The sequence below is a fragment of the Urocitellus parryii genome, chromosome 11 (assembly GCF_045843805.1).
Source record: "Urocitellus parryii isolate mUroPar1 chromosome 11, mUroPar1.hap1, whole genome shotgun sequence".
Classification (NCBI taxonomy): Eukaryota; Metazoa; Chordata; class Mammalia; order Rodentia; family Sciuridae; genus Urocitellus; species Urocitellus parryii.
The window spans coordinates 10,865,344-10,893,261 of record NC_135541.1 but is presented as its reverse complement, the minus strand read 5'-3'; the positions used below and the strand labels follow the sequence as shown (position 1 = coordinate 10,893,261).

General features: G+C 64.8%; 1 protein-coding gene across 1 annotated transcript; it reads right to left on the bottom strand.

Annotated features, from left to right (window-relative positions):
* Positions 1-181: 181 nt before the first annotated feature.
* Padi1 (peptidyl arginine deiminase 1) lies at positions 182-27,407 on the bottom strand. The gene is made up of 16 exons (XM_026400826.2): positions 27,316-27,407; positions 14,449-14,629; positions 13,686-13,758; positions 13,076-13,137; positions 12,023-12,140; positions 11,820-11,945; positions 10,893-11,065; positions 10,701-10,804; positions 9,835-9,958; positions 9,555-9,659; positions 8,064-8,215; positions 4,573-4,717; positions 3,681-3,774; positions 3,183-3,262; positions 2,418-2,543; positions 182-415 (listed from the first exon to the last, which is right to left on the bottom strand). The coding sequence occupies exons 1-16, from the start codon at positions 27,405-27,407 to the stop codon at positions 182-184; spliced, it is 1,989 nt and encodes a 662-aa protein (XP_026256611.2).
* Between the last annotated feature and the right edge of the window lie 511 nt (positions 27,408-27,918).

The window sequence follows — 27,918 nt, the reverse complement described above, 5'->3', positions numbered from 1 at the left end:
GTGGGTCTCTCCGGGGCCAGGAAGGGTGCTGTCCGCCCCTGCAGCTCCTGCCGCGGTGGCCAGCACGCTGGCAGGGCTGGGGGGCGGCGCAGAGGCTCCTCAGGGGACGCAGCGCTGCCTGGTCCCTATCCTCACCCTGGTGGCGTCCCCCCAGGAAGGCTGAGAGGGCCGCGGGGCGGGCTCAGGGCACCACGTGCCACCACTTGAAGGGGAAGGGCTTCCGGCGCACGTTGGTGCCGCAGTGGACCTCGCCGAGCAGCTTGTGGTAGGACAGGAAGTCGTCCACGAAGACGCAGTGCAGCCCCAGCGGCTCCAGCAGGGCGCGCACCTCCTCCTCCAGGCAGCAGCGGCCGTTGATGACCGGCCCGTAGGGCTTGGGGATGCCCAGGTACTGGCCCAGGACCACCATGTTCACCTGCAGGAGAGAGGGCAAGAGCGAGGCTGGGCGGCTGTGGAGGCTCCACGTGGGCCTCGAGCTCTGGCTGCTGCCACCCACGCCCAGGGCTGCTGCTCCTGGACGGCATTCCCGGGCGCCAGGGCTGGGGACTGCCCGAGGACCTCTGCGGAGGCCCAGAAGAAACGGAAGGCGGTTGGAGGGGAGCGCCCACAGTGCCCAGGGCTGTTGGCAGCGTACACGGTAAACGTGGCCATCGGTCACCCCTTCCTTCAAAACTGTCCTCCGTCTTTAAGAAACTGTCACATTAGTGTCCCTTGTTCTTGTTAGAACAAGAGATTTTGCTGTCATCTGCCAGAAACAAACACAAAGCCACACGCCCGCGGGGTCTCAGCCCTCATGGTGGGTGTGTTTGTGCAGTCGACAGTGGGCCCTGCGGTCCTTGGCAGCCTCGCGCGTTGTTACGTTCACTGAGCATCTTCTCTGTGCCCGATGTATCGCCGCTACATCTCACGGCCTCCCTCTGAGGCTCAGAGAGATTAGGAAACACAATCCAGGCCACACAGCCAGAGAACAGGGAGACTAAACCTTGAACTTGAACTCGTACCAGAACTCATGCCAGAATGGGGTCTCCTGTGCAGCTAAGGAATTGGGGGAAGGGGCTGGGAGCCCTCGGGGACACGGAGTTGATCTGCAGTGGCACCTCTGCTTCCCTTGGCTGTAGACCTGGCCTGGGGTCCTGATGTGGGGAAGCGAAGCCTCCCTGGTGCTAGATCATGGCCGCTGCTCAGGGGACATCTCAGCCCTGCACGGATGGCAAAGGGGATCCTGGACTCGCCCCTGAGTGTTGGGTGGGCTGCCCTGGACCCTGGGCCCTCACACTCCATGCCCCTCCCCCCAGGTCTGCCCTGTAGGGCCATGTGCATGGGGTCAGTCCCGTGGCCTTGGTCCTGAACTGCCTCAGTGACCTCTGATGGGCCAGGAGGTGATGGGGTGGGGTGAGGCAGGCAGGGGACAGAGGACAGCTCGGGCTCCCAGCTTCAACCAAGCAGAGCCCGAGGGTTCCTTAGAGCTTCACGGAGGAGAAGGCGCAGCTACTCCCCACTGGGGCTGTGTCAGGGAACAGTAAGTCACATTCATACTCTGTTCTCCGTCCCCAGGAGCCACATTTCCGTGTCTCCTGGTCACCTATGGCTCAGTGGCTACTGTCTGGCACCATGTACCCAGAGCATTGTGATCGGCATAGAAGGTTCCAGAAGACAGCAGTGCCTTCAAGCACTGGGCCTCAAGGAGGGGGATTTGGGGTTGTCGCGACCAAGGGGTGCTGACTAGCATCAAGTGGGCAGAGGCCAGGATGCCCCTGAACCTGCCCCTGAGCCCGGGGTGCACCACCACAAAGCCTGCAGCAGCCCAGTCGGAGGGAGAGACCCAGCCCCGGAGGTCTTGGCCTCAGAGTGAGGTCAGGAGCCCCCTGGGGCCTCCCCACCTGCCTCCCATCTGCACCCGGCCTGGGATTCACTTCCATCCCTTGTCCCACGAGGGGGTCTCGAGCTGACCCTGCCATGTGAGAGGAGGGTCTACCTCCACCCCGGGCCCACGTCCTCTCCCAGGTAATGGGCACTCTGGCCAGGCCTGCCCGATAGCATCGCTCAGCTCCTGCCTGGTGACACACAGGTGAGATCACACCTGCTTATCTGCTCGTCAGCTGCCCAGGGAATGAGTGCCAGGAGAGGCCACCACCTGCCCCGCCTGCCAGCTTGGGAGCCCACCGGGGAGCCACCAGCAGGGGTCCAGGGTGGAGGGAGGCTGGAGACAGACCCCGGAGCACCCCCTGGGGAAACAGATGATCCAGGGTGGGGGCTGTCCTGGCCTCTGCCCACAGGTGCCAACAGCACCCCCACGTCCACCTGTGACCCTGGGACACGCAACCAGCTTGGAGGGACCTCAGGGTGCAGCCCGCGGGCCCTGCCCAGTGGCCGCCTGTCCTCCCGCCCCAGCGCCCTGCAGGCCGGGGGACCCTCACCATGTCGGGGAAGAAGGCCTCGGCGCGGGTGCCCTGCAGGGAGAAGAGCTGCGGGATGTCCACGATGTCCGCCTCGGCCAGGCCCAGCTCCCGCTTCAGCACCTCGCGGTTCCAGTCGATGCACCTCTGGGGGGACAGGCCGCCAGGACACGAGGGTCACTGCCCAGGGCCACCCAGCGCCACAGCCGCACGCAGCTCCGTGGGGCCCCGCGGACATTGCTGCCCAGTGACGGGGACCCCAGGGTGCACAAGGCCTGCCTGAGGTCATGGAGCTGGGGTCTGGACCTGGACCACGTCCTTGTCACATTAGCACCGTCTCCTGCCTGTGCTCAGCCTCAGCAGGTGAGGGGAGAGTGAGGCCACCTCCAGGGAGGGCCAGCAGCCCCCGCCCCCCGCCCCCGTGCCCAGCACAGCCCTGCGCCAGCCCCTGCCAGGCCCTGTGCCCTGCGCAGTGGGCACTACCCAGGGCAAGCCCTGCCCGGCCTGAGCCCTGGCCCTGCTTTCTGCACAGGTCCTCGGGCTCCCACCCACAGGACCCCACGGCTCCCACGCCTCAGGCCCCAGACGCCTCGCCTCCGAGCCCCATCTGCTGCCAGGAAGTAGGTCACTTCCCTAGCGGGCACGACTGTGTCCCCGGAGCTCCTCCTCCCTCCTGGGGCTCTCCCCCCGCCACCCTGTCCCTGCAGCCCCAGGACTCGCAGAGGCCCAGCCCCCACCCCGGGGCCCACGGGGCAGCTCTCCTGGAGGAGGTGCCGTCACCGTCACCTGTACGTAGAGGCTGTCACTCCTGAGGCGTTTGTCGGCCAGCAGGTCATTGATGCTCCTCTGGGCCTGGTCTTTTAACCCTGCGAGGCAATGACTGGCCTCAGGGGCTCCTGGGCCCACAGGCCAGGGTGCCCCCACCCAGCACCAGGGCCAGCAGCAGGTGCAGGAGGCCGGGAACCCCGGGGGCCAGCGGGGGTGGCAGGAGGACCCTTGGAAGGCCCTCGGGTCGCAGGGCCTGTAATTACAGGCGGCTGCCCTCACGGACTGCCCACCACGCTCTGGGGGAGCCGTGAAGGTGAGATTAATATTAATTTAATATCAATATGTAAACCCCCCGGGGAGGGGGGAATCACCACCCCCAAGGAAGAGAAGAGGAAACTGAGGCACCGAGGGGCTCAGAGCTCACCCCTGGCTGATCCCACAGCTGGCCCACGGCCCCAGGGCTGGTGACAAAAGGGCAGTGTCCCCAAGAGGTGACAGGAGCCACAGCACACTCACCCTCAAACTGGGCCGCCTCCCCATGGCCCTGGTCTCTCTTCTCTTGGAACAGTCTGAGGCAGGCGCTGGGGCTGGCCAGGAGCAGCCGGAAGCCCTGGGCGGAGGGCAGGGGCTCAGGTGCAGGGGACCCTCGCCCAGACCGGCCCAGCATGGGGGCCAGGCCGTGCATGGGGCTCCCCGCTCGTCTCCGTCCCTTCCACAGCCACCAAGGCAGCCTGCAAGGCCACAGCTCTCCGGCCGGCTCCCCCACCCCGGGCCTCCACCTGCTGCTCTGGGGCCGAGTCCAGGCGGCTCCCCCAGGGACAGAGGTGGATCAGCACGCTCCTCCTGCTCCCAGGCCTCCCGCCACAGCCTCTCCCTGGGCTGGAACCACCCACCATCCCTGGGAGCCTGCCCTCCCCCCTCTGCAAGGCGGAGGAGCTCAGAGGTTAAGGTGGTCACCAGGGCCCACATCAGACTGAGTGAGCTGGGGTAGGTCCGGCCCCTTGGAGCCCCAGTTCCCTTACCTGTAAAACGGGGGCAATAGTAAGAGCACCTGACTCCCGGGCTTGCCAGAGGGCCACGTGCATTACAGTGTGTGGCGTATTTGGCACATAGTAGGGGCTCAGTAAGCTCCACCAACTAGGATCAGTGCACTCCTGGCTCTTGGCTGAGGGTTTGGCTCTGAACGCACACTCGGTGTGAGAACGAGTGCGGGCAGTGAGCAGGTGAGTGCCCGAGGCTCTCGCCTCCTCCAGGAAGCCACCCCTGATTAACACCACCTAACAGAGGCTGCCCTGGCCCGGAGCTCACTCTAGACACAGGGATGAGCTGGTTCCAGGTGGCTTTGCCCTGGGGCATCCCTGGGGTCAGGCAGGAGCAGAAGGGTCTCAGGGGAGGGGGTGGGACACACCTTTTGGTCGGAGGTGGGCACGAAGCTCAGGAACTCGTCCACGTGGCCCACGGAGAGCCAGTCGGAGTACAGTTGCACGGGCGCCTGCACCTGCTGGGCCCACAGGAAGTCGCGCACCACCTTGGCCATGCGCCGCCCGACGGACCTGCCCGGGAGGGACACGGGCAGTCACCCAACGAACATCATCCAGGGTGCCTGTCCCCCCATACCTTCCTCAAGACCAGGAATGTGTCCCTTGGCTCAAAGGAGTCACCGCAGAGAGCTCCATCTAGTAAAGGAATGGAGACCCCATCCACAGCCCAGACTCAGAGAGGTTGACCTCCTACTCAGGGGACACACAGCTTTTACTCAAAACATGACCAGATCTGATAAGCCCCTCCCTCAGCCCCAGGTTCCCAATGTGCAGGCCTGGGTGGCCCGGGCTTCGATTCCGCAGGGGTGGTACGGGGGGCCAGGTCTGATGCCCACCACGCCTCACAGTCTTGGAGGATGTGGCTCAGGAATGTGGGGTTTTGATGACCATCTGACTCTTGGGTGCTCCAGAGCTTGGGAACCACTGCCTGGCCAGCCAGGGGCTTAGAGAAGGGGACGGTGGAGCCGGGCAGCACCCCCTGCTGTGGGAGATGATTCTGTGCATGGAGGGACCCTGGTGTCCCCACTTCACAAACCAGCAGCCGAAGTTAGGCGCGCCTGTTACCCCCGGGACATCGCGTCGTCCTGGCCACACACACACACACACACACACACACGTCCCATCTATTTGGATACTTTTTTCAATTTGCTTTCTACGTCCTACCCTTGCTCGTCTAGCTGAAGGTCACATCGTGGACAAGCTCCCAGGCCTGCACCCAACGGTGGCTCGACCCCAGACAAAGAGCAGAAGCCAGCCCTGCGCCCTCCACTGGCCAGCTACTCCCTGTGACCCGTCCTCCTCAGTCCAGCGACAGGGACTCCTGTTGACCCAGCCCTGGGAGGCATCAGACTTTGCCTCTGAGTCACCGTCAAAGCCGCCACCAGGGGGCGGAATTGCTTAAAGAATGCTCTGAGCGCAGGGCAGCGGGTGGAGAGCTCGGGGGCTGCAGGACTCCACCGGCTCCACTTTACAGATGAAGAAGCCGAGGCTCGGGAACACGGAGTTCTGCGGGTTTGCTCACAAACCCTCGTCACGGTCCTGCGCTACTTCTCCGTTAGGTGGGCTCCTGGCCTGCCTCTTCCTGCCAAGAGTGAACTTGGGCAGGCTCGATGCCGAGGCCCGAAGCCAGGGCAGGGACAGGGCAGCGGCCCCAGCTGCTAGCCTTTGGTCTGGGAGCCACGAGGAGCTGGTTCTGACTGGACCGTGAACATGCTGTGGGACCCTAGACAGGATGAGCCTCGGGGTCCCATTTGCCCACCAAGGGTCTTGTTCTTGACCTTTAACCGCTCATGGGGTGGGGCACGGCCACACTGGACGCCCAGCCGGCACCCCTCCCTGTGCCCGGAAGCTCCAGGGTCCTGGCTCTGCTGGCTGGCGAGGGAGGCTGGCGAGGGAGGCTGGTGAGGGAGGCTGGCGAGGGAGGCTGGCCGGGTGGGCAGGGAGGGTGTATGTGGGTGGCAGTGTGACAGAGACGCGTAGGGACACAGGCCAGAGAGGGGGACACAGTCCTGGACTCCTCCGGAGAGCCTCCCCTTCCTGATCCTGTGTTCGCTGAGTCCTTCGGCCCTGACACTGGGTCCCCAGGCTGCTGAGGCAGGGACAGCGTCGTGAGGCCTCGGAGCCCAGGGCTGTGGCCGACGACTCTCCCTGAGTGGGGCCTGGCTGAGCCCTGCCTGGGGCGGACCAGTCCATCCCTGCCCTGCAGTCCACCACTGCCTCCACTGCTGCCTCCCTAACTCTGGCCTCCAGGTCCCGGTGGGAGGTCCCTCTACCCCGTGGCGCCCTCTGCTCAGCTCGGCTCCGGCTCCAGGACTCATCCACGCGGCCGCTGCCCCAGACGTCCCTCTCTGGTCCCTCGGGGTGTGGTCAGCCTCAGTCGCCTACAGACCCTCGAGGGCTGCTTCCTTGCCCAGCCTCTGCCCTGAGCATGGGAATTGTGGATTCTTGCACAAAGGGGGTCACTGGACGTGCTGGTCTGTAAGATGGGGACAGTGACGTCCCGGCAGATGGGGCTGTGTGTGTGGGGGGGTGACCTGGGCAGACCTTATGTGAGTATGTGGCCAGGGACTTCCAACCCCAGACCATCGCTGGGGGATGGGGGGGACAGCCAGGGACACCCCAGCACTCACGAGGTGTTAGGGGAGGGTCTGTCCCCAGGGACGCTGACCAGGTAGCTGGAAGGGGTCACTGGGCTCTGAGGCGTGGAGGAGGAGCACAGCGTTGGTTTGAAGTGCGTCCCTGGGCCCCTCCCTAGTGCCCTCAGCCCAGCCTGGCATCAGCCATCGTTTTAAGTGGATTAAGTGAGCACCTACACGGGCCTGGCACCACGGCAAGCCCCGGGCAGCGGACAGACCCCACCGCGAGGCTGGCGAGTGGTAAGGCCAGGACTCGCACCCAAGCCCCTCGGATCCCAAGGCCACAGCAAGACCATCTGGAGGCCACAGCAAGACCATCTGGAGGCCTCTCAGCCCCAGGAGTGGGCAGGGTCCAGCGGGCACAGACAGTGTGAGTCACGGCAGGCTGAGCACCTGGCCCCTGCCACCCTCAGGCCCCGCCCCCAGCCTGACTCAGGGCCAGAGACCCTCCCACACCTGGTCCAGGGCCCTGGGGCCACAGGGTGAGGCTGTGTGGCCTTCTCTGCTCTGCCTGCCTCCTCTGGGCCTGGCAGAGGCCAGCCAGGGCTCGGGGTCCAGGTGGACCTCACCCAGGCTCCATGCCATCCCCACAGATGGGACAGGGGCCCCTGGGCTGGTGGCGGGCACAGTCTCTGGGCAGAAGCAGGGAACCCCAGGCACCCCCTTGGCTCACTGCAGGTGGGGTGCAGGCCCATGTGGCCCGACGTCACAGACGTGGTCACCTGCCGAGCACTAAGCCCTGCTGACCTTGTTCCTGCCCCATCCCAGCTCTCCAGGGTGGGCCTGCCCTGTCACTGGTCCCTGGTATCCTGGCTCACCACTCACCTGCAGTCACCTGCCCTGGGCACGGGTGACCTTGGGCCCTTCTGGGGCCAGGACGGCAGCTGTAATGGCTCCCAGAGGGGGAAGTCAACGGGTCCCTTCCCCTGCCTCAGAGCCCCGCCCCGGCTCATCCACTGATCCCAGAGAAGCTGGAAACCCGTCTTGTTTCGAGACAAGACAGGGGACACTTTACGGGGGACACTTAGGGGCCCACGACTCAGGCGGCCCAGCTACCGCGGCCCGCGCTGCTTCCCCCCGAGGTTCCATGGGGACACCAGGCCTCGGAGCGGGCCCAGGAGGGACGTCAAGGCCACCTCTCAGACCGAGGCACGGGGCTGGCGACTGGGGGCTCGGTGGCGAGGCGCCCTGTCCCTCCCCCTCCCCCAACGCTGGCCTCTCACTTGGGGAAGCGGTCGCCAACGAGGATCCGGCCCAGGGGGTACTCCCGGCCGCCCACCGCGACGGGAGGGCTGACGTCCAGGTTGCCGAAGGAATCCAGGCCCGAGGGGCCGCCATACAGGATCTCCCGGGTCACGTATCCAAAGTCGGGACCCTGGGGCAGGACAAGCAAGACCCCGCCCAGCAGGAGGGACCCGTTAGGACAGGAGGCCGGGCAGCGGGGAAGGAGGCCGGGCAGTGGGGAAGGAGGACGGCCCTTCTCCCTGGACCTTCTCACCACGGAAGGTCCCCCCACCCTGACAAGCCCTGCTCCACAGCACTGCGCCACCAAAGCCGGCCACCAAGGGCCACCAAAGTCACCAGGTGTCTGAGAACGGAGCAGCACGTGTCCTAAGAGTCACAGATCAAAGGCCAGGAGGGTCCCGGAGACAAGGAAGAAGATATCAGAACCGTCAGGGCGCCGGGGAGGGTGCCGCCTGGGGACCCGCGCTCCGCACGTGACACCAGGAAGAGGAAAGGCTGAAAGCCCTCAATGTCCCCGTCACACAGGGAGAACAGCCCATGAGTCCCAAGGAAAGTCGAGGTCACCAGAGAGGAGAGGGGAGGACAGGAGGCCCTGCATCTGCAGGACCCGGGCGGCCCCCCTCACGCCCACACGCTGTCCCTGGTGGACGCACTCACCCTGAACGGGCTCCTCGTCACTGGCCCTGGGCGGGGTGCGGGTGTCCCTGCTCTGTGCACCCACGGGCTCTGGGACTTTCTCCTGACGGCTCCCACCCGGGCCAGCACTGTCCCAGCAGCAGGCAGAGACAGGGGACCCCCTCAAAAGGCCGTGGAGCCCGGGGACGGCCGGAGTGCCGGGGCCGCAGAGGCAGGAGGCGGCCTGTCTGGTCTTGTCTACTGAGGCCACCCCTGACTCACCGCACGGCCTTGGGCGAGGTCCCTAACCTCCCTGAGCCCCAGTTCCCTCATCTATCAAGACGGACCACATAACAGGACTTATTAATGGCCCGAGTGCATTAACTGAGTGGCCCCTGGCACGCTAGGAAACAGTGCCTGGAACTCAATACACGATGGCAGGTGCTACTGCTGCCTCCTGTGCACAAAAGGTAGCCTAGGGCCTGGCGTGCGACAGGGGTTCAGAAGACACCTGAAGACAGACCCCAGCTCTTCAGAGCATGGTCCTCGAGGATTCACCAGGGTGCTTGCTCTCCAAAACCCAGTCTGGTCTCCCCAGGGCCGCTCACTCTGTTGATTCACCCGCCAAATAAGCTCCTTACCCAGAAGGACTTTGGTGTTCTACTCCTCCCAGGTCCCAGGATGGGGACGGGGACAGCCCGGCTGGTTCCCTGTTCCAAGCCTCCCGGGGACCCCAGGTTGCTGACAGCCCCCCTTCTGCCCCCGTCTCCCCAGCCTCCGTCCCCAGGGCCACACAAGACCTGAGCAGGGTCTCCCCTGGGAGGCGCCCCCCGGGTCCCCGCTGGGCCACCCACCAGGATCTTCTTGGGGAAGTCCCGCAGGCCCCTGTCCCGGGGAGAGTCCAAGACCACGGGGAAGGACTTGTGAGGGGCCTCCACGTAGCCAAACTCCATCTCGTCCTGGGGCGGGGGGAAGGCTCGGTGAGTCCTGGGACAGGGCAGCCCAGGCGGACCTGGGGCGGGACGGGCAGCAGGAGGGGGCGGGGGCAGGCGCTGGCCGGGCACACAGGCCGTACCCCCCGGGGCCCGGCCCCCAGGGGGATGGAGGCCCTTCCTGCAGGCGACCCCTGCCCACCTGGATCCAGCGGTCATTCCGATTGTCCACCCGCGGGCAGATGACCAGCTTGCAGTTGGCTTTGGAGGCCAGGTGGGCCATGTCGTCCAGAAACTTCTTATTTGAGCCGTGAGCGTCCATCACACTGCCAGGGCCAGGGAGAGGGGGCGTCACAGTGACCGTGACCACGGCCTGGAGCCCTCAAGTCCCTGCGGGGGAGCTTCGGACTTGACCCCTGTCCCGGGGGGGGGGCTGGGGCCATGGCAGAGGTGGGTGACGTCCCGGGTCGCGTCAGTGGCCGGCACCTGAACCAGCACAGGTGGTGGGGGGCCCGTGACAGTGGCCCTGGCAGTGTCACAGGTCAGGGTAGAAGTGGGAGGCACCTGGCCCCCACCCTGCTCACACACAGGCCTGGCCCAGGGGTCAGAGGGAGGCCCCCAGGAACACCTGTGCGCACCTGGGCCAGGTGGGCAGAGCAATCCTGCTTGGCCACACCCTCCCCGGCCCTGGGTCTGCGTCCAGCTCGGGTGTGTCCTCTCCCCTGCTCCCACCCCAGGGCCCAGGGCTGCAGGCCCACCCTTCACCAAGGGCCAGCCCAGACTCAGGGCTGGCAGAAGGACCCGGGCCCCTGGGGGGTCCCTGGAGGCTGGGACTGATGTCCTGGGTGGGCCCGGGAGTTGCCCACGTCAGAGGGGCCAGGGCTCCGTGGCCTCCAGCAGGACCCGGACCCGCTGCCCACACTAAGCCCCAAACAGGACAAGGTGGGCAGGGACGCTGTGGTCCCTACAGCCGACAGCCCGAGGCCGCCTGGCCGTCCTGTGCCCAGCTGTCCTGCGGCTGACCTCCAGGACCCGTCCAGGTGGCGGGCAGCTGAGCTGGGGACCCACCTGCACACGTAGAGCTCCAGAGGGGGCTGGGTGTTGGGGGTCATGATCCAGGGGGCCACGCGGAAGGCCACGGTGTCTGTGAAGAGGGGCTCCTCCGGCAGGGTCTGGGGGAGAGGAGGACTCAGCAGCCCGCAGGGAGCCGGACCCCAGGACCCCGAGACGCCACGCCCCCGCCCACCCCGCCGTCCGCACCCCTGTGTCCATCAGGCTGACGCTGAGGGAGACCAGGCCCGGGAACTCGGCGTCGGGGAAGGCCAGGCCCTCCACGTAGAACGGGACCTGCCGCTGCCCCGGCTGCCGCTCCACCTCGTGGGACCTGCGCTGCGGCCCCAGCACCTGCTGGTAGTCGGAGAGCGGATCCCCACCTGGAGGAGAGCGGAGCCAGGGCCGGGGTGAGTCTGAGCAAAGCGGGCTGCAGCCAGAAGGCAGGACGTCGTCCACCCCTGAGGCCGCACCGCAGGCTCCTCCAGGACCCAGGAGGAAGCCAGGCACAGGCCCTTCCCGACCGGTCAGTCCCCGGGGACAGAGCAGACCGGCGGCCGCCCAGGGCTCCGGGGGGGAAGGGGACGAGAGGGGGAGGAGGTGAAGCCACCTGGTGGCCGTGGTCAGCGGGGGTTGCTGGAGGTGTCCCCTGGCTGGCTCTGCTCACAGCAGGGCTTTGCCGCGCCCTGGTCTGGGCTCAGAGCTCCTGACCCCCCTCCCCTCCCCCTCCTCAGTCACCAGGGTCCTTTGGGGCCCAGGTTCCCGGTCAGGGGGGAGAGGAGGGCGAGGGGCAGCGGTTATAAAGCAGGGGTGGGGCGGGGGTCGGGGGGGTGTGCATTTTTGGCAAGGGCCCTGCCTCTGAGCCTCACCCCAGCCCCTAGGGAATGGGGACAGGGCCCAGCTGGCTGGCCCCCACCCCTGCCCTGCCCACCTGGACACAGCCCAGAGGCAGCCAGGTTCTGTCCGGTGGGGACAGGCGGGACCTGGGCCAGGAGGCCAGGGCTGGGGTCCCTGCTCCCCGCCGCTGGCCCATGAGGGTGGACAGTGCACCTGGGCCTCAGTCTCCCTCTCTGTGAAGTGGGCACATGCTGGCTGGTCCCCTCCCGGTGGCAAGGAGGGGACCCAGCCACCACTCACCCTGCGCGCAGAAGACCCGCAGCCGCCTGGCGTCCGGCCAGGGGGCCTTCAGGACCAGCCTGTGGCTGCGGAAGACCTCGTCGGGGCCGTCGCAGCTGAGCACCATGGGGGACATGTCCTGCAGGTCTGGGGAGAGTGGCCCCTTGAGGAGGCCCTTCCCACCCCCAAGGCCCCTCCCACCCCTGCCAATTCCTGCCACTCACCCTCCAGGGACATCAGCCGGCTGTTCTGCAGGTCAGGCCCCACGGAGTTGTCACTGTCCTTGTCACAGTTAACCAGCAGGATGGCCCCGTGGCCCTCAGGGCCCCAGCGCCAGGTTTTCTGAGGCAAAACAGGAAGGTCAGTGGGAAGCAGGAGGCTCCAGAGAGGACTCCCACGTGGCCCGGGCTGGCTGGTGAGCTCGGAGAATTTGTCCCCTGGGTTTGCTCAAAGATTTAAGGAGGGACCTTAGACTCGGGACTAGTGTACTTGGTGAGGCCTCACCTTGTGCAGTGAACAACCTGAGCAACCATACACGGCGACTTTGCCCAGCTACGACATTGGAGGAGCAAGGCTGACGTGGCCAAGCCCAGAAATGGTCCTCAGAGCTGGCTGGGCTTCATCCCTACCTGGGGGCCAGGCTGCCCACCTTGAACTTGACTTCACAGGGCCACTGCCAGCCTATACAGCACTCCTTGGCACAGTTGTCCACCTCTCATGGTAGATACCACCATGCACATGATTTGCATTATACTCCCACCTACCACCTAAACCAAGCACCCTTGTGCAGTGAGCAACCTGCACAGCCTCCCACGACGGCCCTGCACTACCTCGTCCACCAAGCCCTGTGTTCCTGGCTGCCTCTCTGGGCTGCTGTTCCTTCCACCCCTCCCAGGACAGCTTCCAGCTACTTCCTGTGGTGTGATGCTCGGAGCCCACCCCATTGTCCTCTTCACCCTCCCTGGTCCAACTGGGCTGGCTACCAGGGACCCCCTACCAGGAGGAGGTCATTCAGTCACTCGTCAACGTGTCACCGAGCACCCGCCCTGCGTGGGGCCCAGATGCAGCTCCCGAATTAGAAAAGGCAGCAAGGGAGACCGTGTCCAGCAGTCACACGGGAAGACGCTGACGTGCTCCCATGCCCATGAGCCATCCCTGGGGGGCTCCCTCGCTGCCCGAGGCCCCGGGCCCCGGGAATCCATCTCCCTGTGGAAGGAGGGCCCCGTCCACCCGAGACCGGCCAGCCCCGGGTCCTGGGGTAGCCGGGCGGGCCTCACCTTGTCACGGCCGCTTCTCCTGACCTTGCCGACGCGGTCAGTGTCGACGTCCAGGGAAACGTCTGGGAAGGGTGGACAGGGCCCTGTCTTCACTCTCGTGAGGCCCAGATTGGCCAGCCCCCTCCCAGGTCAGGAAGGACCAGCAAGCCCAGCCCTGGGACTGTCCCCTACTCTCGGGAGGCCCTGTGGTTCTGGCCCAGGGTGACACTCGAGTCACCTGCTGGTCTGTGTGTGCTGAGTGGATCCTGTGGGTGGCCCTGGGCTCACAGGCCACATGCCGGTGGCCTCTAACGCTGGCAGCCGGGGACTCAGAGTGGGCTGCCCTGGCTCTGGGTGAAGGGGCCGTGTGGCCTCAGGGCCTGGCTGGGGACCCTGGTGACCCCTCGGGGCCTGTGTGGGCTCCAGGTGAAGGAGGCCTCCGTGGCTCGGGCCCTTGGTCTCTGGACAGAAGTTTCTAGACCCCGTGGCCCTGAGTTTGGCCGGGTGTCCACCCCGGGGTTCCAGAGTGGGCAGAGGGGTCAGTCCTTCCTCTGAGGCGGGGGAAGCCGGCCGAGGGCCCCTCAGGACCCTGGCACAGCCGGCCGTCGGCGGTCGGCCGGGTGGCACTTACCCACGCAGGTGAGGAGCAGCACGCTGCGGCCCAGGGCCTCGCCCCCCTCCGCCCCGAAGTAGGCCACCGTCACCTGCGGAGCAGAGTCCGCCCTCAGCCACCCGCAGAGCCACCTGCAGAGGCCGCGGCGCAGACAGGGGACAGCCCTGCCCAGCACAGGGCCGGCACAGGAAGCCCAGGGCCGCGGGGTCCGAGGGTCCCAGGCGCTGGCTGGGCGTAGAGCCGCCGTCTGGGCTGGGAAACCGGGGGATGGAGGGGCAGGAGACGGACAAGGGAAGGGCGCGTGGCCTCTCGAAGCCACCTCAGTGCAGGGGACCACGACCACGGCCCCAGGCCAGGGGCCACCTGAGCTGCAGACCCCGCAGCCGAGTCCTGCTCAGGCGTCTCCGTGACACAGCAGGGTCCCAGCCCTGTCCCCGTCAGCCCTGGGCCTGGCTTCTGCCTGCGGGGGAGGGGCTGTGGCCGGGGGGGGGGGCAGGCGGTCAGTGGGGGCTCAGGCGGTTCTGCTGCGCAGGGAGGGGGGCTGCAGGGTCTGTGTGCGGGGGTGATGGGGGTCCCGAGTGGAGGTGACAGGCAGGCGGGGGCTCCCGGGGGGCCCACAGGGCCCAGCTGCGTGGCTGGGGGGGCTCCAGGTTTGGTGGCCGTGGAGTTGCATCAGGGACACGTGCGGTGACGTGGATGGCGCTGTGGGCAGCTCTTCCCCGGGTGGGGTGGGGCGAGGCGAGGTGGGCTCAGCCCTCACTCCAAGGACATGGCCTCTTACCTTGAGGTCATTGAAGTCCTTACTGGCTTTGTCTGTAGAAACAATGACCTCCACACTGGTGTCCAGGGGCCAGGGCGCCTTGCCCGCAGGCTCTGTCACCCGAGTGGAATCGTAGGCCACAAAGATATCCAACTTGGAGCTCCCAGAGACGTCGAAGTTCTTGGTGCCCTTGGGCACATCACTGCAGAGGAGGGAGAGCGGATGAGGCCCAGGGACCCAGGAGGGTGGACACGGGGCGGGGGGGTTGTGGCTGCCAGGGAGCCCAACCCCTCATAGCTGGTCTAGGGACCACTCCCACCCAGCCCTCAAGGCCCACTTTGCCCTGGCCACCCAGCCTGCCTGTAGGTCCCTAAAGACGCCAGGCTGGGCTGCCTCAGGACCTTTGCACTGGCCGTTTTCTCGAGGTACAATGTTCTTCCCCAGATACCCACCAGGCTCCTTCTCTCAAACTTCAGGGCCCTGCGAGGACGTCACCACTCCATTTAATGCTGCACCTTCCCCACCCTCTTCCCCACTGTTCCGTCCCCTCACCCTGCTGGGATCCCTGGTCCTGCCTGGCTAGGGTCCATCTCCACGGCTAGCTCAGCTGCATCCTGGGAACGCAGGCCTGGCACCATAGTAGGTGCTCAGTAAACCTCTTAACACATGAGTGGGCGCTCACTTTCCCAGACCCCACAGGGGGTTCTGGGGACAGGGCACTTGATCCACCCAGGACCCGGTGCCACTTCTCTCCAGCCACCTAGACCCCCGAGCCCTGGGGCACCAGAGTACCGCCAGCCCCCTCAGCACAGCGGGTTGGGAGCGACCTTCCTGGCCCTCAGCTTTGGGGAGGAGAGTGCCCCGTACTCAGGCCACAGGACACGGAGAGTCGAGCCAGCGGGGCCTCGGGGGGGCAGCTTGTCCTTCCTCACCGCACACAAGAGAGCTGGGCTCCTCTGCCAGGCTCCAGGAGGCCCTGGGCCCCGGGGGCCACCAGGAGGGAAGGTCATTCCCTCACGTCCACGGCAGAGCTGAAGCCTCAAGGCCACCCCCAAAGCCCGGTCCCCCTAGAGACGTCCACTTAAGCATCAAGATGCCTCTGGAGGGTCCTTTTACTTACGCCTCCACCCTTCCCGGACCCCAAGAACCCACCCCAAATCACATCCTCCCCCAGCCCTGCCACGGTCACTCTGTCCCAGCTGCCCCCGTTGACCATGGTGACAAGAGTCACAGGTCCTACATCACAAGTCCCGCTGTGGCGGCTCACAGGGCCGCTTCCCGGCAGAGACGGAGTGCAGGATCGGCTCCCCAGGCCCAGGTGGGTCCCCATGGCTGCCGGACGCCCGTCGGTGGCCCGGCCCTTCCTGTGTGTCCACCCGTCCCCACGGGGACCCCAAGTCTCAGGTCTCGTGCTCATCCACGCGCAACCACGTCTTTCGGTCTCACGACAGGGTCACCTTGGACAGTCCCCGGGGCCTTCACCCGACAGCCCGGCCACCTTGTCCCCACGGCCGCTCCTCCAGGCCCCTCGGCCCCGGGCCCCGGTGGGCAGGGTGCTTCCCACCTCCCTGTCCCCTCCCAGATGGCTTCTTTCCCCCGTCCGTAGCCCCCTGTGCAAATTGAAACCTTAGGTGCCACCACCTATCCTACTGTCACTCTGCCCTGGTCCCTGAGGGGGCGGCTCATGCCCCTGTCCCCAGCCTGCCCTCTCCTGGCCACGTGGACAGCACTCCCCAGCCTGGCTGCCCAGTCCTGTGACCTCTGCTGTCCCCCTCCGACCTCGCTGCCCCATGGGTGAACCCCACACTCTGTCGTCACCCAGAACAGCAGGCGCTGCCGGTGTCCTGCTGTGACTGCCACCTGCGGCACCAACCCCCCCAGGGCTCCGCGCACTGGGACTGCGGCCGAGCCTCCCAATTCTCCCCCTCCCTCCCTGCCCGGTCCCTCTGCCCTTCACTGCCTCTGTCCCTCGCCCGTGGTGGTCACTCCCTGCTCTGGTCCCAAGGCCCTGGCCCCTCGCTCCTCTGCCACTCGAGCCGCAGTGGACCAGCGCCCGCCGGCACCGCGCCCGCGCCCACATGGCCCCCAGACTCCGACCCTTAACCTCCAGGGACAGGTGACCGCTGGCAGTCCTGCCACCTTTCTGGAGACGCTTTCTGCTGAGTCCTAGGAACACGGGCCACCCCTCCCCTCCCTCCCGAAGCCCTGCCACCTCGTCACCCAGCACACCTGCCCCTGAGCTCACGTCCCCACTGCCCTCCTGAACAAGGGACAAATGGCCTGGCATCCTGCCCAAGACCTGGCCTCCGTGGGTGAGGGCCCCAAGGTCACGGTCCCTTCTCCCTCCCCACGTCCTGCACAGCCACGGCTGCCAACGTCCCCATCCTAAAACCCGACTCCGCCCCCCCCCCCCCCCCCGCACTGGCCCGTCCTTTCTTGGGAAAATTCAGGAGCTGGGTGCCCTGGCAGCCCCCACTGCCTCCGAACCTACCCACTCGCCTCCCTGACCCCCCACCAGGACTGCGGTGCCACCAAGTCCAGGGTCCCTGGTCGTCTTCTGCTTGCTGACCTTGGTCCCAATGACCATGTGTTCTTGAAACACATCCCCATCATCCAGCTGCAGGACGCAGCTCTGCTTGCTCTCCCATGACCCTGCCTGGCCTCGGCGTCCCCGGCTGCCCTGTCCCACTGCCCCTCCCTGCTGACCCCTGCAGCAGCACTGGCTGGGGAGGGCTTCTTACGCAGACACACGCATTTACACAGATTGGCTGAGATGAAGTATGCACAGGTGCACAGGTCTGAAGGCCACACGCACGTCACTCTTTCTCGTCAAATGTGCGAGGCTCCACGAAGCTTCCTGTCACCGCACACAAGCTGCGTGGGCGGTTTAGACCACGATTTGACAAACGTGCTGCTCCCCAACCTGCTGGTCCCAGTAAATTCACTGTCGCTGAATCTGAAGTGCGACCTGATCGCGGGCTGATATTTTTGTTTCGAAGGTGCCTGGCGAGTGTCGCTCATTCATCAACAAGAGTCACTTCCTTGCTGAATCAGACGGCATTGGGGACAGCTGCTGGGGTTTCTGTCCCCCCCAGCATGATGGTGGGACACACTCCTAAGTTTCGGCTTCGTCGTTAGCCTCTGTCCCTTCCTTACATTTAGACGATGTCACGAAGCTGGCCTTTTCCATGGTGTGAATAATCGGAGAGGCCCCGCTCCACGTCCTCTGCTCCGTACCCTTCACCTTGGAGTTTCCAAGAGACACAATTGCGCTCAACTGTGCCCGCCACCAAAGGCTCCGGGTGGAGAGCAGGGAATCCTTAGTTGCTGGGAATCTTCAGAGCTCATCGCCTTTGTCCTCAGATGCAAACGGTCCCCTACTTCCTTAGGAGGGCTCAGCGTAGAAGTTCTGACTTTTCCATGATGCAGACGCACACCCACCCGGCGGTGGCTCTGGGTAGAGTATTCAGCAAACCCCACTCGATGCCCAGCCTTTGTGTAAAACAGGCTGCGGGAGGCCTGGCTTTGCCGGAGCAGGGTATTTTTAAGTTTTGATGGGTTTATTTTCAACTTTGGATGGGTTTACTGGGGTGTGGCCCTCTGACTCCGAACCTTTCGCCCAGCCCGTGTCCCTGCAAGCCTCCTTCCCTCCCAGCTCCCCGCTCCTCCTGGAGGCTGCCGAGGCTGCAGTGCTCTCTGATGGAACATTCTGCTCTCAGCTCCCTGCAGGACGCCCAGTGCCTCACTCCCCTCAGAAAGGTCCTCCCGGCCACCTTTTGCGAGCTCCCTGTCCCCGCTTATCCCACGGCCCTGGTCACCTGACATGACGCCCCTGCTCACCTCCCCCCAGAAAGCTGCCAACTCTGTGGTTGGTCTCTCCGAGACACGACTGTCCCCCAGCATCTGGCTCAGTGCCTGGCCTGGGCGGGCGCCCGGTGATGGCATCACGTATGAACAAGTCGCTGTCAGGCCCACCTGGGGGCCGCGAGGGCTGCCTTGGGGTCGGAACGCACCGGCCCCAGAGCCCTGTGCCACATGTCCCCAGAGCAAAAGTGGGCAGGCAGGAGCCTAGGCCAGCTTGGGGACACCTGCTCCACCCAGGGACTCTGCCACCCCACAGCCCTTCCCAGAACACAGCTCCTGGGAGCAATCCCGGCTTTGGGCAAAATTGACTTCTATGAATAACAGCCTCGGCCACAGGAAGCCTTATGTGGAGACTTGGTAGGAAATTAATAATAATAATAATAATATGCATGTGCCCTGGGAGGGAGGGGGGCTGTGCCCTGGAGGCCCCGACCTGCCCCCTCCCTCCCCAGACCTCGCACTAGCTCCTGCGGCAGCTGGACTCTCTGGGGCTGGCCCCCGCTCTCCTGCAGGTGCCAGGTGAACAGGGTGGGGCCTGGGGAGAAGCCTTCGCCCTTCGGCAGGAGGCACTGATGGGCAGCGGGTGACCGTGGCTTCTCCAAGGGCCTCTGGGAGGGGCCTGTTCAAGACCCGCCCCACCTGCGCACCGTCGCCCCTCCCCGCGGTGTCCGAGAGGTCCAGGTCACTGCAGGTGGGAGAGGACGGTGGGTGTCCCCGGGAGCGGGTGGAGGGCTGGGGCTCCTCGCTGGTGACCAGGGGTGGTTACCGCAGGTGTCGCTGTGCAGCCTTGGAGTCTCATGGCCTCGTCCCCCCTCCGGTCCCCACCCTGGCTTCAGAGACAGGGCTCCCAGGTTCCCGGGGTGTGGGCGTGGCCACGGATTGAGTGACAGGCAGGTGGGGCTGGGGATGCGCCGCACAGTGGGATCTGCCCCCCCCCCCGCCCCTGCTGTTGGCCGTCCCTCCTGCCACCACTCCACCCCCACGGCTTCCCTGTGCGGGTGTCTCATGGTGCAGCCCCCAGATCAGGTCCTGATGAGGTGACGCTGTGGATCTGAAAGTGCCCCTTTCAGGAAAGGGACCTCGAGCATCACCATCCGCTACCCTTCCCCATGGCTGCCCAGACGGGGTCCCCAGGGGGCGGGGCCATCTTTTGCTTCTCCCAGACCCACTTGAGATGCCACCTCTTCCCCAGAGCATGGCGTGGGCTCTGGGGCGTGGCCTCAGGTCTGGCCCCTGAAATGCTGGGGTCCTCGATTTCTCTCCTCTGTGACATTGACATGATGCAAAGGGCCACTCCCAGGGCAGCCGGGGGGGGGGAAGGGGGGGGGAGCCGCGCCGCAGACCTGCATCTGCAGCGTCACCCCTATGGGTCTGGTGCTGTCCTCGGCCACGGTGACTCTTCTGGGAGCCCCTGCCGCCCGCCCACTCCAGCCACAACTCCTGTCCTCTCCCCTTCCACAGCCTGGAAGCAGATCATCCTGGTGACCCTTAGCAGGCCATCTGTGCCACCCAGGGCAGTGTTGACTCACCCTGCCATGTCCCCGTGCCCAGAGCAGGGCCTGTCACACCAGGTTCAAGGAGAGGTGGCTACGGGGAGAATGGAGTCAGTTCTTAGGAACCTCAAAAAAGGAGGCGCGAGGGTGGGGCGGGGAGCAGAAGCTGGGCGTAATCCCCGGCCCTGCCAGCTTGCTGGGGCAAGGCGTGTGCCCGCTCACAGGTCACGGCATGGGTGGGTGCTTCCCTGTACTGCTGGGGCGGGAAGGAGCCTGAATTTTCAAGCACCCACTCTGTACATTTGGCTTTCAGTACCCACGGTCTGGGCCAGGCCTCCCAACAGTCCTCCTGGGGCGGTACTGTCTCCATCTAACCAATGAAGACATTTTCTCAGAGAGGTTAAGTAACTTTCCTCTGGCCACACAGCTGGCTAAGAGAGCAGGGAGCGGCAGGTCTGTCTCCTGTTGTGAGCTGTCCTGGCCCATATTAAAATGAGCCTGTGTGCCCGGAACATGCCCGGGTCAAGCTAGAGGGAGGAGACAGGCCCGGGGGACAGAGGAAGGAAGCAGGAAAGGTTGAATCTGCGAAGCACAGGTTCCTCGAAGTGGAGACCTATGGCAGGATGGGGCCCCAGAGCTAGGTCCCCACCCACAGACCTGACCCTTGCAGGGACAAAGGTCAGTGCAGGCTAGGAGGATGACCCTGGTGACCTTCTGGTCCCTGCCTGTCCTGGGCATACACGTTAAGTCCAAAGACCTGGGAGGTCATCCCGGCCAGTCCCCTGCCCAGGGCAGGACTCTGTGCTTGGACGTCTCCCATGACCGACGCTCACCCCCTCGCCCCTCGGCCTTGGCAGTGAGGTCATTAGAAAGCGCTTCCTCTTCCCGGCGGCAGCCTTCCTTCCAGAAGCTCCGGCCTCTGGGGCTCTGGAGGTCACTCCTGATCTGGTCACCCAGGGAGTTGACCATCCCGTCTCCAGGGGAGGAAACCGCAGGCCGGAGAAGCCCCCAGGCCAACCCTGAAGCCTGGACATCTCCAGCCCTGGGGCAGTAGCTTGGGGGGACTGAGGGGCCATGTGTCCTCAGAGGTGCCCGAGCGCCAGGCTGGGAAGTGGCAGGAGGGGCAAGGGGCAGAGTCCAATGGCAGCTGCAGACTGGGCCACAAGACTGGTGGCTCTCCAGCCCACAGAGCCCACAACTGCCAGTCCCCAGAGCTGGTCAGGCCCCACAGACTCAGGTCCCCAAAGTCAGCACCTCGGGGCACATGGAGCGCCATCAGGGCGTGGGGACTGTCCCCACACACTCTCCTGAGCACCTTCCACGCATCAGGCATCACAGAGGGCACCAGGGACACAATGTGACCACTGGCCCGGCCCCCTAGGGCGGTCCCTCACAGTCCAGAGGGTCCTTCCCCTGCGCTCCACCCCCAGGTGCCGCCAGCTGAGCGGGTGTGGCCATTCCGCCCCAGTGTGCAGAGGCGCAGACAGCGGTCCCAGAGGGTGACTGATGGTGGCAGAGCCAGGATTCGACCCCAGTGCTCCCCAAAGCTCCTCTTCTGCCGGCCCCCATTTCCCCCCAACACTCGCCCAGCCACGGAGACCAGATACTGAGGTCTCTTGGGGTTGAGCTCACGGAGTCTGGAGTCAGGCAGACCTGGGTTCCAATCCCAGCCCTGGCATTTGTGCGCTGTGTGACTCTAGACAAGTCTCTCAACCTCTCTGCATCTGTTTCTTTGTCTGCACCAAAGGGGATCGTGGTCATTCCTGCCTCCTGGGCTTGCTGAGGTTTAGTTGAGATACTGCGGTGTACACTTCAGACAGGGCTGCTGCCCACGGCCATCACCTAGGCAGACCTAGGGAAGGGAGCCACAGGGCCTGCACCTCCCTTCTCTCCTACCTGGCCAAGAAAACACCGTCAGTGTGCGACCCAGGAAGCCAGCGTCCTGAGGTGGTCTTACTCCCCGAGGGAGAAGGCAGCGACCCGCAGGAAGGCAGAAGCCCAGGAGAGCCGGCCGGGGCAGGTGCCTCGGGCAAAGAGCATGGGCCTTGGTCCTTCCCCTTGGGGAGGTGTGCGGGCCGCAATGGGAGGTGCAGCTCTGCCCTTGCCCATCTGGGGCTGGCCAGGGGCACAGGGGTCAGGAAGGCAGCCCCACGCCGACGTGTCTTCTCAAAGCCTGGCGCACACGGGCGGGGCTGACCTCTCCTGCCCTGAGATAGCGATCACTGCGGGTGCCTCACGCCCTGTCATTGCCCAGGACGGGGCCCACCCAGGGATCCCAGGAGGGCCAGGCCAACAGGACTTCCCTGAGCGGAGCCTGGCCTGCCCAGGCATGGAGACAGGAAGGGGCAGCTGTTTGTGCCTCACTGGGCAGGGGCTAGGGGGCCACAGCATCCTGAGAGAGCGGGCCCTGGATCGTGGGGCGCTTTCCCCTGCCCTGGGTACGTCTGTGCTCTGGGCATGATAAATGCCTCATCTGCAAACAGGAAAAATCAAGTTGCCAACTTCAGAGCACAGACAGAGGAGAAGTCACCCCCAGCCTGGGAAATAGGCCCAGAGAGGCCAAGTGATTGGCTCGGGTTCACACAGCCTGCCAAGACCAGACTGACCCTAGCTGGCGGTCACGACCAAAGCTGTCCTGTTGTCAGAGGTCACTGAAATGGCTGTCAGAGGCCTGACCCCCGCAGCCCTTCCTCCTCAGAAGCCCAGTCAGCGTGGTGCCCCTGGCCTGGCCCGTGGCTGGGGCTCCCCTCTGAGCCTCCTCAGCTGGGCACGGACTTGCCAGTTCCTTCCACCCTCGTCCCCCGACCAAGGGCCAGGACCACTGGGCAGAGCCGGCGGCCGCCTGAGGAGCAGGGGGAGCGCAGGGGGAGGAGAGCAGCTGGGAGACTGCGGAAGTGACCCCACGAGCAGAGAAGCGCCCTGCGTCCCCTGAACCCGGAACCTTCCAGGGTCCCCTGGCTCAGGACAGGAGAGGTCCAGGACCTGCCGGGCCCTGGGTACATCCTCGTGAACCCTCAACCCTCACCTCTGAACATCCCTTCCAAACAAGGTGTCCTTCCTGCCACGGCCACGCAGCTCCGGAGCGAGGAGAAGGGCGTCCCCGCCCAGCGCCCGCAGCCTGTCAGTCACCGGGACCAGTGTCGGCCAACCCTGTCATTACCTCACGAGGACTCCAATCACGCCTCCTGTCCCTCTGTGGAGTCACAGTCACTCAGCGTCAACAACAGGGGCATATGACACCGCAGCCTCCACCAGCCTCCTGCTCCAGGGAACCCCAGGAAATGCGCCTGTGGGGGGCTGGTCGGGAAGGCCCGTGGCCTCCTCCCCCTAGAGAAGCCCACCCCTGCTGACCTCAGGGGTCTATTTTGCTTTGGGGCTTTTGCAGGGGCGAGGCCGACGCAGGAAGAGAATCCCCTGCCCGTCAGCCTCTCCCTCCCCAAGCATGTGAGTCTCCCCAGGACCTGTTCTGGCTTCTGGACAAACAGGGAGGACCATGATGGACCCCCCAGTGGAGTCTCCAAGATGCCCACCCATTCCTAACAGGTGTGAGCCTCTGAGGGCCACTTAAGGTCCCCAGGCAAGAATAGGGACAGCCAGAGCAATTTGGCCAGATCCAGGGATCAGGGTGGTGAGCTAGCCCCCTGGAGTATAGGGTCAGAGTGGTGAGCTGGTCTCCTTGCAGGAGGGGGTCAGGGTGGTGAGCTAGCCCACTGTGTTGAGGGGGTGGTCAGGGTGGTGAGCTAGCCCACTGAAGGGAGGGGTCAAGTGGTGAGCTAGCCTGCTGGAGTGTAGGGGTCAGTGGAGATAGTCTGCTGGGACATTGGGGTCAGGGTGGTGAGCTAGCCCACTGTGTTGAGAGAGAGGTGGTCAGGGTGGTGAGCTAGCCCACTGTGTTGAGGGGGGTGGTCAGGGTGGTGAGCTAGCCCACTGTGTTGAGGGGGGTGGTCAGGGTGGTGAGCTAGCCCACTGTGTTGAGGGGGGTGGTCAGGGTGGCAAGCTAGCCCCCTGGAGTATAGGGTCAGAGTGGTGAGCTGGTCTCCTTGCAGGAGAGGGTCAGGGTGGTGAGCTAGCCCACTGTGTTGAGAGAGGGGTGGTCAGGATGGTGAGCTAGACCACTGTGTTGAGGGGGGTGGTCAGGGTGGTGAGCTAGCCCACTGAAGGGAGGGGTCAAGTGGTGAGCTAGCCTGCTGGGGTGTGGGGTTAGGATGGTGAGCTAGCCCACTGAGATGTCGGGGTCAGTGCGGTAGCCGGCTGGGACACTGGGGTCAGGGTAGTGAGCTAGCCCACTGAGATGCTGGGGTCAGGGCCTCGCCTGCTGGGGCAAGGGGCGGGTCTGCAGCCTCTGCTGAGCCAGGGGAATCCTAAGGGCTCTGGGCTGGGCTACCCCAGGGCACACAATTACCCCAAACACAAACATTTCTCCAAATTGCTGCCCGCGCAGCCCCTGGGGAATTCATCACTTCCGGTGATGTCACCCTGCACGCCCTTCTCCTGGAGGGCCCAGACCCCGGGGGCTCAGGTGACCAGCACGCCTCCTCTTGGGGGCTTCCCCCTCTGAGTACCAAGGCCAGTTGGAAACCCCTCGTTTGACCCCAGCTGGCACCGGGCACCCAGCGAGGGGACGGGGAAGCCCAAGTTCACCCCCCACCAGCAAGTGCAGCCTGGCGCCCGCCCAGCTCCTCTTGAGCCCGCCCCCTCCCCACAGGCTGCAGACCTCATGGCAGGGGGCCCCTCCCCAGGGCTGCAGAGGGGACTCCTGTGCTCTGACTGAGACTCCCAGCAGCCGGGGCCTCGTCACCGTCGCGCTCGGTGAAGGTTCCAAAGGCTGCCGGGCAGAGACTCCCTGTGCTCACTTCAGGACCCGGTTCCAGCTCTGGAGGGTGCTGGGGGCTGGGTGCTCCCTGGGGAGTTCACAGACAGCATGCCCTGTGCCACCACACACGCCCAGAGCTGTCCCCTCCCCTCCCGCCTCCGAGGAGTGATGGGAAGAACAGACGCGGAGGAGGAGCCCCCAGAGCCCTCAGAGCATGACCCCTCCCCGCCAGGGCACCCGCCACGCCAGGGCCCCGTGTGTGCCTGGTCTCATCTATCCCCCCCAGATCCATGAAGGTCCCTGTTTCCCCCTTTGCCAAGTGCAGAAACAGGCTCAGAGACGCGCAGCAGCTTGCCCAAGGTCACACAGCCCCGAATAACCAGAGCCAGCATGAGAAGCTGTCTGTCCACCTCTGGGATCTAAGGGCTTTATCTCCCTGTGGAATAGCAGGGGGGACCCAGCTTATCTTGCGGGGCTCAGGAGTGAAGCCCAGAGAGGGCTAGTGCCTTGGAAGTAAGTCGGCCAGCAGAACCGGGACCAGAGCTCAGCCCTGCCGGCTTCCTGTCAAGTGCTTCTGGCCTGAGTCAGAAGCAGGACAAGGACCTAAGGAAATAGCCGTGCCCCAGATGGGGACAGGGCCAGGAATCAGGAAGGCGGGAGCCCAAGGACTCCTTCTCCGTCTCCGTGTTCAAGTGGGATTGTCAGGGGAATCGGAGGCTGCCTAGCTGTCCACCTGGGCTTCTGCTAAATGGCAGATGCTTGTCGTGCAAGCGTGACCCACTCAGATGATAAAACAATTATCTGGGACTATGGGTGTAGCTCAGCGTAGGGCACTTGCTTAGCATGAACGAGGCCCTCGGGTACATCCCCAGCACCACACACACACACAAAGTGTATATGTAATATATATATGTCTCTGTGTGTGTGTGTGTGTGTGAGAGAGAGAGAGAGAGAGAGAGAGCGCGAGAGAGAGAGAGAGAGAGAGAGCTGAACTCAAGTTGAACTGGGCATCTATTTACTTATTCACTAAATCTGGCAGCCCTAAGAGAACAGGAGGAAACGGGATCTCCACTGGCCGCACAGACCAGGGTCACCAGCGCCTCCCCATCGAGGCCCCAGCAGAAACCTCAGGGTCTGGCCTCCAGGGCTCCTGGCTCTCCCCCAGCCCTGTCACGGGGGCCTAGGCCACTGCCTGAGAGAGGGAGGGGGAAGGCTTCTGGGGCAGAGGCTCCCCTGAGGCCAGACGGCAGCTGGACGCAGCATTCACTCACCACACAGGGCAGCAAGGACCGAGACCCAGAGGACTATGGTGACAGTCCCCAGTCCTGCTAGAGGGGAACTCTCACCCAGGACCCCCAGATCCAGCCCCTCTCGTCCAGCAGGGATGGAGCCCATAGTCAGTCTGCCAGTCCCCCAGAGGGCACCAGGTCCAGCTCCCTCAGTGACCAGGTGGGGAAACTGAGGCTGAGCCGGGTCCTGAGTCCCCTTCTGGGCAGAGCCAAGACGGGGAGGATCTAGGCCAACAGGAGAAGCCGAGGATGCAACTTTCCCCTCAGATGTCATCATGGCCTCCATCATCACCACCGACACGGTCACCACCCCACCATCAACCCCACCATCATCCCCACCTTCATCCCCACCATCACCACCACCATCGTCCCCACCATCGTCCCCACCATCATCACCATCTCCACTGTCACCATCCCCACCATCACCATCTCACCATCATCCCAATCAGATCATCCCCACCATCAACCCCACCATCACCACCATCACTCTCCCACCACCATCAGCATCACCACCACCACCATCACATCATCCCCACCATCAACCCCACCATCATCTCCACCATCCCCACCATCTCCATCCCCACCATCACCATCACCACCATCATCTCCACCATCATCTTCATCCCCACCACCATCACCATCTCTACCATCTTCATCCCCACCATCACCACCACCATCGTCCCCACCATCGTCCCCACCATCATCACCATCTCCACTGTCACCATCCCCACCATCACCATCTCACCATCATCCCAATCAGATCATCCCCACCGTCACCCTCTCCACCGTCTTCACCATCTCCACCGTCCCCACCATCACTACCACCTCTACCGCCATCATCCCCATCCCTCCCTCACCCCCTCCCCGACGCCTCTCCCACCATCCTCTCATGGCAAGCCCAGGACCCGGGCGGTGCTCCAGGCTCACGCTGCTTATATTAAGTCATTGATTGTCTTCTAACCACTCCCTCCTGATCCCAGTCACCTCGTCGCCCCTGGCTGGCCTCCAAGGACCAAACTGCCGCTCACACCCCTCACTGAGCACAGAAGAGGAGTCGGCAAGGAACTGAGGGAGGCCAGGGGAGGTCCAGCTCGCTCGCTTCTCGAGCTGGAGCAACAATTCCCTCTGATGTTCCCCACGAGTCCGTCCTCCCCCACGTCAGAGCCCAGAGCCCTGACCCTGGAGCCTGGCCCTGGGGCTCGCAGCTGCGTCCCCTCCCGGGGCCCAGGAGCCAAAGCCTGACTGCACACAGCCAGACCCCGGCCCTCCTCCCGGGCTGCGCAGCCAACTCCGCCCTCCCTGCTGTCAGAACAGCCTCCCGCACCCTCCAACGGGCCCGGCTTATTTGCCAGGAAGCCACCCCATTGCCTTGGGGCCCCCCATTCAAGCCCAGCCCTCTGCAGCCAGGTGGGCACCTGCCGGCTCTCACCTGTGGATGTCCACCAGCGTCTCGACTCCCGCCACACACACAGCGGAAGTGGGCTTCTTCAGGGACAGCTTCACCACTCTCTGCGGGGCCATCCTGTCCCCTGCTCCCAGCCTCCAAGGTCAGCTCGGGCACAGGGCACCCCAGCTCCCCGGCTCCTCTCCTGGGCACTTGGCCACCAGGAAGGAGTGTGAGTTCTGACAGGTTGGCCCTCTCCTCCTCCCTTTTAATTTCACCCTGCGACCTGGTTAGCCGACCTGAGCCCAGTCCCCACCTCCCGGCTCCCCGCCCAGCCTCCTCATTCACAGGCTGTCAATCAAGGGGACCAGGGACAAGGCACCCGAGGCCTCTCTGAGAGACGGAAAGTGGGGTTTCTCTGGGGTCCCTTGGTGGATCTGACTCAGCTGCCAACAGGAGACTCTGAGCTCTGGAGTTACCCCCGCCCTCCAGCCTTGCCCCGACCCCCGTTTTCTGGTGCCTGAAACCACACACAATGACGTCATCGTTTCTGAGGACTGACTATGCACCAGAGCCACCCTGGGGGGTTGCAGATTGATCTCACACACGCAGAGAGCAGGGGCCGTATACAGCACAGCGGGGCAGATG